This window comes from Lipotes vexillifer, unplaced genomic scaffold, assembly GCF_000442215.2.
Source record: "Lipotes vexillifer unplaced genomic scaffold, Lipotes_vexillifer_v1.1 scaffold239, whole genome shotgun sequence".
In the NCBI taxonomy this organism is placed as follows: Eukaryota; Metazoa; Chordata; class Mammalia; order Artiodactyla; family Lipotidae; genus Lipotes; species Lipotes vexillifer.
The window spans coordinates 3,206,561-3,217,289 of NW_006769620.1; the positions used below are offsets into that span (position 1 = coordinate 3,206,561).

The 10,729-nt window shown below is 43.0% G+C and overlaps 1 protein-coding gene across 2 annotated transcripts in view; it reads left to right on the forward strand.

The window, feature by feature from the left end:
- Window positions 1-5,624: 5,624 nt before the first annotated feature.
- Window positions 5,625-10,729, forward strand: part of PSMD6 (proteasome 26S subunit, non-ATPase 6) — a 21,582-nt gene continuing 16,477 nt past the window's right edge. The window contains exons 1-3 of one of the 2 annotated variants that reach the window (XM_007445672.1): window positions 5,625-5,971; window positions 6,863-7,068; window positions 9,833-9,978. In XM_007445672.1, coding sequence (XP_007445734.1) covers window positions 5,827-5,971; window positions 6,863-7,068; window positions 9,833-9,978 — 497 coding nt within the window. In that variant the 5' untranslated portion in view covers window positions 5,625-5,826. The remainder of the gene's footprint in view (window positions 5,972-6,862; window positions 7,069-9,832; window positions 9,979-10,729) is intronic. The other variant, XM_007445673.1, reaches the window with a different exon arrangement.

A 10,729-nucleotide genomic window follows, 5' to 3' on the forward strand; every position in this document is an offset into this window, starting at 1 on the left:
TTGGTTACGAATCTACAGTAGGAAGAATTGGAAACCAGAAAATACCAGTCGTATCTAATTTAAACGGCCCTCTCTGCCTTAATGACTATGTATACAGGTTTTCCCTTTTTTGGGGGGGGTTGGGAGGATTCTTTAGTTCTTTGCTGATGGACTTGAATTTATCTTCCCCCTTCTTTGAATTGAAATACTTTATGTCTTAGCCCCAAGTTTCAAAACGTTGGCTAATATTTATACTGGATTTTGTTTAAAGCTGGGCTTCACCTGAAATCATAAATCAAACGACAGAAGTGAGGATTTTCACATAATTCCCTGAGAGATTTATCTTCACATAAAAATGTGAAAAGTGAGGTGAAAAAAAGAATAAATGACAACTAAAAGCACCCCAAGTACAAAAGTCAAAATTTTTCCTGCGTTCATTGTAATCAGTCTGTTGTTTTCATCCAAGAATGCTCATCGCCGTCAGAGTTCACCCTCTTGTCTGTGGGGTTAAAGTAATTCCTCAAGTGGAAAATCTCCACCAGAGATATGGGTTTCCAGAAGTGTCCACAATGAGTAACACATTTAAGAAAAAACACCCGTCGTGTATCCAGGAGGAAGTATTAAGGAGGCAAAGAGATTTGCAGATTCCAGACCTTCACAGTTATAGATTGAAAAGCAGAGCCTTCAAACAAAAATGCGGAATCTTGACTCTGCTTTTCTCAAATACTTAAATGTGTTCTTCAAATTATTCAAGTAATATATGGTTTTTAAAGGTTTGTTTTGAAAAAACCCACAGTGCCTGGCTTCCAGCACCTTCCCCAATAGTATCCCACGTCCAAAGGCCACCACTTTTAACCTTGTCTTGGGGGTTTGACCCCTGTATTTCTAAACAACGTGCCTGTGCCACTTTTGAACTTCTTTTCCAGTTTTAGATATTAACTTTTAACTGCCCACCGTGAAAAATAAAGCTCCATGCAGACACACATTTTCTCAGATCCTCTGGGGAAAAAAAAAAAAAAAAAAAAAAAAAGGACATGAACGCCGAAGAATTTGTGCTGATTGAGAGCACAGTGATCTGGGCCCCATTCCTAATTGCCGGGCCCGTCGTTTCCATGGATTTCCCATCCTGCTCTCATTAATTCCACGCCTGCTCTCCATCTTCTCAATCTGTTTTTATCCTAGCTTTGCTTCCATTTACATTGTTATAATGACATAAGTGTTATTCACAATTGAGCCATGAATTATTTCAGAGTTATATTTTCTTTCCTGTACAACTTTGGTGCAGTTGGGGTTAATAATTGTCTTGTGGTTTGGGGGCGTAGTTTTCTAAGTTCCTATCTCAGACCTAGACTCTCAGGCAAGAGTATAAATACATTCTCAGTATTTTCAAACTCATCATGTATTTGATCTGTTTCTTCTTTTTGGAGATTCCCTTCTAGAAGCTTCCGCTGTATTCATTCATTCATTCATTGATTCAAGAAATGTTTGTGGGTGTCTACTAGGTGCCAGGCCATCTTCTAGGCACTGAATGTGCATGAAAGACAGGATTCTTGCCCTCCTGGAGTTTACATTGGAGTTGGAGGAGATAGAAATAAGCAATAAGCCTAATAAAACATATTGTTTTAGTTGATGGTACATTGTATGGGAAAAAAAGTGAGCTTGGCAAGATGGATTGGGAGTGCAGGAAGCGGCGGGGGGGGGGGGGGGGGGGGGGGTCGGGCCAGCCACATGCACCGACACTCCTGGGGGGTGTGTGTGTGTGCGGCTAATGATATTATAAACAGAGGAGTTGGGAGAGGTGACATTTGAGTAGCCTTGAAGGGATGAGCGGGTCACGGGGAAGCGCATTCCAGGCAGAGGGAATGGTCATGGCAAAGGCTCTGATGTGAGAATGTGCCTGATGTGTTCAGGCCATAGCTAGGAGACAGGAGCTGCAGCGGATGAGTGAGGGGAGAATGGTCGAAGAGGACAACACAGAGACATTGGGAGGCGGCATCTCGCAGGGCCTTGTGGGCCACTGTAAAGGGGAACTTGAACTTGGAAAGGATCACACCATGGTGATTTCTCTGTCAAGAAGAGCACCAGGGGCGACGCAGGGAGACCAGTTAGGAGACCAAGATCCAGGAGGCAGAGAGTGGCGGAGTGGACCAGGTGTTAGCAGGAGAAATGGTGGAAAGCGGCCAGACTCTGGGTAGATTTTGAAGTTACTGTGAGTATGATTTCCTAGGGAAGTGAATGTGAAGAGGAGAGAGGGGGAGAAAGAAAAAGAGGTATCACGGGGAACCCACTTCCTGCTCCAGTCTTTCTGGAGCTTTCGAGGTCATCGACAAGGTTGTCATCCTGAGATCTCTCTTTTTTTCTTCATTGGAAAAAAGCAGAAACTTCATTTAAAAAAAAAAAAAGGTAAAATTGCCCATAATTCTGCCCCCCAAAGATAACTACTCGTAACATTTTGATGTATGCTTTGCCAGACGTTTTTTTTTTTTAATTGAAATATAGTTGATTTACAGTGTGTCAATTTCTGCTGTACAGCAGAGTGATTCAGTTATTAATATATACATTTAAAAAAATTTTCTTCTCCATTATGGTTTATCATAAGATACTGAATACAGTTCACTGTGTGTAGCACCTTGTTGTTTGTCCGTTCCCTGAGCTCTCTCTTTATACCATCCCAGGGATTCCTCTTCCCTTGGGTTGGATTCCCCGTTTTCTAGGTAGAGTTCATCCTCTGAGACTTCCTTCCTGAGATATGGGTAGATGGGAGATATGTTTGAGATTTTTGTACGTCTTCAAAGGCCCATATTCATTCCACAGTAAAGGCTGAGTATGGGATTCTAGGCTGGAAATCATTTTACCTTGATCTCTGAAGGCCCTGTTCCATGGTCCCCAGTGTCCCATTTCAGAAGATATGAGTCATTCTGATTCTCATTCCTTCCTAAGTGACTTTGTTTTTTCTTCTCTTTAACCCTTGGAATTTTCTTGTTGTGCCCACTGTTCTGAGTTTTCACAGTGGGGCGACTTTAAAACAAATCCCTATTGCTGGGTACTCAGTGGATTCTTTCAAACTAGAAACGTGGTGTCGTTCAGCTCTAGAGTGTCTCTCTTCTTAGTTTTCTCTGTGCTTTTTTTCTGGAACTCTTACTCAGATGGTGGCTCTCCTGACAGCCTCTGTCTGAACACCGTCAGGGAGGTTCCTAGTTCGGATTCTCCAGAGGAAAACAGAATCTGCCCAACCAGTTCATCTAGTTGAGACAAGACAAATTGGTCATGAATTGCTAACCAGCCAATGAATCAGTTTCCCTCAGTTTTACTCATCTGATCAGCTTTGGGTCACATGACACCAGAGCTGCCACTCCTGAGAGTTCCATAAGCAGGAGGATAGGCATTTGGGAACAGGCTTTTGTCACTAAGATAGAGCTAACTGCAAATATTCTTTGCTGTCAAATCTTATGTCAAGTAATAGATCCTGGGCTAGAAAATATGGTTTTATAGATATATATAATATTATATATATTAAAATATATATGTATAGTTTAAACATATATATTATAAATATATATATTTTTCCCCTAGTAAATTGTAAAAATATTTTAAATATGATATACCTTTCTCTTTAGATGTACATTCCAGATGGATCAAAGATTTAAGTGAAGAAAGAGAAAGAGAGAGAAAGAAGGAAGGAAGGGAGGAAGGAAGGAAGGGAGGAAAGAAAGAAGAGCATAAATATACCAGAGGAAAACATGGATGAATAGTTTTCAAACCATGGTGTTGGAAAGGTTTGACAATGAGAACAGAGACCATAAGGCAAAGAATGACAAATTTAACTACATAAACACTGTAAACTTTTATGTTGAAAAAAATTCCATAAAAATGTAGAAAAATAACTAGAGGAGATTTTGCAACAGTTGACAAGCATTTAGTTTCCTTAAGATATGAAGAGTGCTCACAGATCAATAAGGAATATTTAGTAGAGGAATTGATAAAGCAAGATGGGCTTTATCAAAGGGGAAATACATAGCGTCAGTACAGTTGTAAAAAGAAATTCAGCGTCATACTAATAAGAGAAATGTAATGGGAAAGCAACACTGTTTCTGTTGCTGAAGATTAAAATGGGTGATAAAAATGTCTTGGCAAAGGGGGAGACAGGCCCTCTGTTTAATGTTGGTGGGAATGTGAGTTGGTGTATAATTTTTAGAAGAATAATTTAATCCTTATATACTATGTCAAAATGCAAAACGTTCAGCCCTCTTATTCAGCAATTACACTTCTAGGGACTTGGGGTAAGAAATAATTACCCAAGTGTGAAAATATATGCATGTAGATGGTCAACCCTAGGGTGTTTACGAGAGTGAGAAAATGAAAATGATTCAAATTGATATCAATTAAGGATTGAAAGGGGAAAAGTTGGTACATAAAAATAATGGAATCCTGTGTGGTCATTAGAAGTGATGACGTCAATCCATATTTACCGGCATGGAAAGACATCTACCATACATGGTGGGGCAAACAAAGCAGTTTATAAGGTACAAGTTTAGAATGATCCTATTAATATATATCTAGGTGAATTTCAGTGAAGCTAAGTGTCTCTAGAATGTAAGTTCCCCCGAGGACAAGGCCTTCATGGTCTTCACTGCTGTGTTCCCAGTGCCTCAAACTGTGCCTGGTACTTTTCAGCTGTGCAATAATGTTTGTTGAATGAATGAACGAATGAAAGCGGTTTACAGAGTTGCTCACCAAAAGTTTAACATGAAGGAGTGCTGGTAATTTTTTCTGTGCTCTCTACATTTTCTCTGTCCTTTGAGTTGCCTTCAAAATGTTTACTTTTACCAAAACATGCGTTATTAAAAACCTATGGTAATGCCTTCTGCTGGTGAGAACGTGGCAGTCCCAAATGTTTCAGTGACTGTGTAAACTGGTTTAACTCTTTCTGAAAACCACTGGATATTCAATATTCGAAAATGACAAAGGGTTCCTTCCTTGTGCCTATTAATCCTTCCTGGGTATTTATGCTAAGGAAAAAAAAAAAAAAACGTAAAATATGAAATGCTGTGTACATCCCAAGGTGTTCATCTCGGTTTTTATATTAGGAAAATAACAACCCTGGACAACCTAAAGGCACTTCTAACGGAGGGAAGAGTAAAAGTAAATTATGAAAATCCACTAGGTGGAATTTCATGTAACCATTAGCAGTTCTGAAGACTCTAGCAACGTGAACAAAGAGAGGCTGAAAACACAGGCACTCAACGACTTAAATTCCGCATAAACAAAGTAATGGTGCTGTGGTATTAAGAGTGTGGAATTCTGGGAGCCGTGTTGTGAAAAGAGCGGAAAGAACATGAGCTTTCGAGCTGCAGACAGAGGTTTTTATTCAGGCGTAGCTGTTGCATAACCTTGGTTGGTCACATTCCCTTCTTTGGGCTTCATTTTTCTTATCTACAAGATGGGCTAATAGTACTACTTCCTAATACTGGGAGAATTCAAATGAGATGCACATAAAAAAAGTAAAAGCCCTCCCAGATATAGAGAACAAACTAATGGTTACCAGTGGGGAGAGGGAAATCCAACCTTGGAGTTGGGCACCACCCACTCTGGGCCTCTCGTGGCTGAGAGCGAGGGAAAGCCACCGGCGACCACACGAGGGCGCCCGCATTCGGGACGGGTGAGGCATTCCCGGGCGTGTCCAGCAGGAGACGCTATGGGCGGAGAGGGACCCTGAACCGGAAGCCGGGCTGGAGCCGTCCGGGCGCAGTCGCGGACTTCTTCCACTTCCGCCGCCGCCGCCGCCGCCGCCGCCGCGGGACTGGGCTGAGTTGCTGTTTGTTCCGAGCCGCTACCCTCGCCGTCGCGATGCCGCTGGAGAACCTGGAAGAGGAGGGTCTGCCCAAGAATCCGGACCTACGCATCGCGCAGCTGCGCTTCCTGCTCAGCCTGCCGGAGCACCGCGGGGACGCTGCCGTGCGCGACGAGCTGATGGCAGCCGTCCGCGACAACAGTGAGGCCGGCGCGAGAGCCCCCAGCACCCACCACTCTACTCTCTGTCTCTATGAATTTAACCACTCTAGGGACCTCACATAAGTAGAATCATATGATATTTGTCCTGTTGTGCCTGGCTTATTTCCCGGCGCGAGAGCCGAGTCAGCGGCCTAGGCCTGGGCGGCCCCGCGCTCCCGAGCCTGCGGGGTTTTCCCCAAGGGGGCTCGCGACCCCGGGGCGCCCCTCCGACTGGGTCCCCGAGACCAGACCTGGCCTTTGCGCCCCTCGGGGCTTTCCTTTTGTCGGGGGCGCCTTCTGGGACCTCCAGCCTTGCCCTCAGAGGTTTGCATCTCTGTGCGCCTGCCCCCCTGGGGCCAGCCTCGGGGGGCGGGGGCGGGCGGATCCCGAGGTATTGAGCCCCGTGCCAGGCACGGAAGAGAGACATGACTTACTGTCATTAGCGACTGGTCTCGGGGACTTCAGCATTGCGGGTGGAGGGGAAACTTGGGTCGGTTCCTTTCGCCCTTCCTAGCAGTGAATGGCAGCGGGCCCAGTACCCTTGTATGCACGGGTCTGAGAGTGTGTGTGTGTGTGTGTGTGTGTGTGTGTGTGTGTGTGTGTAAACAAGCTTAGCCTTTCCCTTGTTGGAAGACTCTGTGGGAACAGAAGCCGCCGAGAGGCAAACCGAGGTTGTCCTCCTCCCGGCCCTAGTAGAGGGTGGCGGTGACAGGCCTGGCCCTGATGCTGACTGCCCAGCCCTTTACCAAGCTCTGTCCCATTCCTTCCTCTTGGCAGGTAGGCGACTGGTGGGTGACCTCGCAGTTGGGTACGAGGAAGGAGTGGGTAGACGCTGAGGTTAGGGCAGGACGGGGCCTCACTCCTAAGTCACATCCCTCTTGTTCGCTCTCAGACATGGCCCCTTATTACGAAGCCTTGTGCAAATCCCTTGACTGGCAGATGGACGTGGACCTGCTCAGTAAAATGAAGAAGGCAAATGAAGACGAGTTGAAACGTTTGGACGAGGAGCTGGAAGATGCGGAGAAGAATCTGGGAGAGAGTGAAATCCGAGACGCGATGATGGCAAAGGCCGAGTACCTCTGCCGGATAGGTGACAAGGTGAGTGAGATGGCCTCCCCTCTCTGTAGAGCCTGAAATGGGCCCTGTGCAAGGTTAGTAATGACTCATTTTAAAAACTAACGTCCTTTTCCACCAAGTGCAGAGGTAACCTGCTTACCTGAACTAGTGAATCAGTGCACAAAATTAATAAAGAAAAAGTTAGTAGTCTTCTTGCCTACACCCATTCTGTCACTTGCCCCCAGACAGCCACCGGTGTGTAGTCTTCCCCCTCTCTCTCTGTGCCAATAAAACAAGTGCCTGTTCGGAGATGTTTGTTTATTTATTGTTTTTACAAAATTGGGATCATTCTCAGTAGTTCACTTTTGTAAGGTACCCTGGTTGGGAAGCATTGGTTCTGGTGCATTTTGAAAATTACTGTTTACACAGATAATCGTCTCCTTGTAAGAAACTAAAATATAGTTAGTGCTGAAGTTCTATTTGGTTTTTCTTTATTCTCTGTCTCCTCAGATAATCTTTTAAATTCTTTTATTGTACGTTTACAGGCATGTGTATGTACTTGTAGAAATTAGGTAGTATTGGTTTAAAAAGTTTGTTTTAGATCAATGGAATCATAGTGTACTCATGCTGTCCCGATTACTTTTTCATTCAGCATTGTATCTGAGTGACTTCCCATGTTAATGTGCGTAAATCTTGCTCATTCTGGTTAACTGCTAGCTAGTAGTCCATTGTAGGGCTGTGCTCTAGTTTACTTAGCTATTCAGTGGTTGGGTATGTGTGTTATTTTCAGCTGTTTTTGCTAGGACAAGCCACTGCTGTGAAAACATGACTCTTTGTGTATATATGCTCGTGTTTCTCTAAGGTGTATTCTGTGAGGTGAAATCTCTGGGACGAAGAACAGTTTTTATCTTAGTGTGTGTGGCCTGTTCTCCTGCACAGCGGCCAACCTAATTTATACTCCACTGTCAGGGCTCAAGATGGATACCCACAAGCATTGAATCTTTTAAATTTTTTAACTTAGTAGTTCTGTAATAGTGGTTAAGAGGATGGGCTTTGAATGCCCTAATTTTAGGCAGTGCACCCTGAAGTATTTACATAATGGATGACACGGTGTCAATATAAAAAAATTAAATAGTGTGAGCTCTTGGATAAGATTGCTTGGGTTGTATTTCTGACTTCAGTAATTATGATTTACTCCTCTGTATGAGTTTCCTCATCTGTTAACTAGGGATAATGATAGTGCCTCGGGGCAAAGAGCTTAGACTAGTGCCGGCTGCGAAGTGCTGAAACGTTAAATGATACGAGCTATTATTATTTAGTTTAAATTTCAAACAAGTTTTTTTCTTCTGATTATAAATTTAGGGTTTGAAAAAAAGAAGCTTTGGTCATTGTAAAAAGTTGGAAAATACAGAACAGTTTAAAAATAGCTAATAGTTGGTGTGGCTTTCTAGGCTGTGTGTGGTTTGCTTTGGTTTGGTTTTAAAGAGGATGCATTATTACACGTGAAAGAGAAACTTAAAGCTTTTGATTCAGGCCTTAAGGAATTTCAACAAGGATATGTTTGAATCAACATCAGGGGGTTGTAAATCGGTGATGTTCTAATAATATGTTCCATATCTGTTAAATAGCATTCTTCTAAAAAGAAGAGTTGTCTTTTTTCCCTCCTGTTTACTTTCTTGTTTTAATATTTCATTTTGTGTACTGTTACTAAATAATGGACTTGGTGGACTTTTATTATTCACTGTGGTGTATTGATTACCGTCATTATTCTTTCCGGTGCTCAGTTTGTTACAAGTTTGTTAGTGCAGGTTCCTTCGGGATGGTTTCTTGGTCCTTTTGACATGATCTCCTTGGTCTTCCTTATAACAAGATGTCACAGGCTCACCTATTTTCACTCTCCAAACCTGGAATCATCCATTTCTCCTAGGATCCCTGGTTTCTTTTTTTGGGGGATAGTACTTAAAAACCGAGATCTTAGTACTGGGTGTGCCCATTACTGTCTTGCCAGTCTCTTTTTAGAAATGTATGAGGCATAACTAATAATTACGTAAAACAAAGCCAGACACATACTAAAAAGTACCAAGTAGAAACAAATGATTTTATTCATGTTCATGTTTTGGGGGGTTGTTTGTTTTTGTTTTGTTTTGTTTTGTTTTGCTGGTGGTGGTGGTGGTAGTTTTTTTTTCTGTTTTTTTGGCCAGGCCATGTGGCATGTGGGATCTTAGTTCCCCAACCAGGGATCAAACCGCATCCCCTGCAGTGGAATCTCAGAATCTTAACCACTGGACTGCCAGGAAAGTCCCACATGTTCGTGTTTTAAAAGCCATAAAAACATTTTATTCCACAGTGATTTGAGATAGAATTGTATATTTAAATACTCAATTGTGTTCTAGTAGTCAGTGATTAAGATAAAATTTGTATTACCCTTTAGGTGATAAGATTGACAGTTTACAGTAATTTTACAGTAGTGTATTGTAATTGTTAAAGGAAAAAATATTGAATATATAGAACAAAGAAGAATACTGAAATAATGGTGAATAAAGTATGAATGTGTTTCTTCCATTGTTTTCTGGAATATAAGTATATGCTTAGACAGAGTTGATGTATTTTTTATAAAAGTGGAGAGAATCGTATAAGGAACCCCATGCAATTATCCCCCAGCTTTAACAAGTATCAGCTCATGGCCGTACCGTTCTCTCTCTACTCCCACATGTTTCCCCAGCTCCTTGCTAAGAAAATCCTAGACAGCTGTTAGCTTTTGAAACTTTTAACCTTTTCTCACCTGTTGCCTTGGTTGTCTTGACAGGAAGGCGCCCTGACAGCCTTTCGCAAGACATATGACAAAACCGTGGCCCTGGGTCACCGACTGGATATTGTGTTCTATCTCCTTAGAATTGGCTTATTTTACATGGATAATGACCTCATCACACGGAACACAGAAAAGGCCAAAAGGTGAATTTTATTTTTTTAATGTTTTATTTATTTATTTTATTTATTTATTTTTTGGCTGTGTCGGGTCTTAGTTGCAGCACACGGGATCTTTGTTGAGGCGTGCAGGATCTTTTTGTTGTGGCGTGCGGGCTCTTCGTTGTGGTGTGTGGGCTTCTCTCTAGCTGTGGTATGCGGGTTTTCTCTTCTCTAGCTGTGGTGTGCAGGCTCCAGGGCGCGTGGGCTCTGTAGTTTGCGGCACACGGGCTCTCTAGTTGAGGCGCGCGAGCGCAGTAGTTGCGGCGCGCGGGCTTAGTTGCCACACGGCACGTGGGATCTCAGTTCCCTGACCAGGGATGGAACCCACGTCTCTTACATTGTAAGGTGGATTCCTTACCATTGGACCACCAGGGAAGTCCCCAGAAGGTGCGTTTTAGCGGTGGGGATTTATTCCCTCTAAATTATGATGCTACAGATAAGAAATTGATGTAAGAAATTTACCTCTTTTCTTTTGTTTCCAACTAGTAAGTCTGGTCAAATAATTAATGTTCTTACTTACAGAAATGTTCTCTTTAAATATTTCTTTTTGGTTTAAGTTGTTAAAAGCTGTTTTCTCTTTCATAATAACACAAAACTTGTAAAAAGTGGCACTGTTGGGCTTCCCTGGTGGCGCAGTGGTTGAGAGTCCACCTGCCGATGCAGGGGACACGGGTTCGTGCCCCGGTCTGGGAAGATCCCACATGCCGCGGAGCGGCTGGGCCCGTGAGCCATGGCC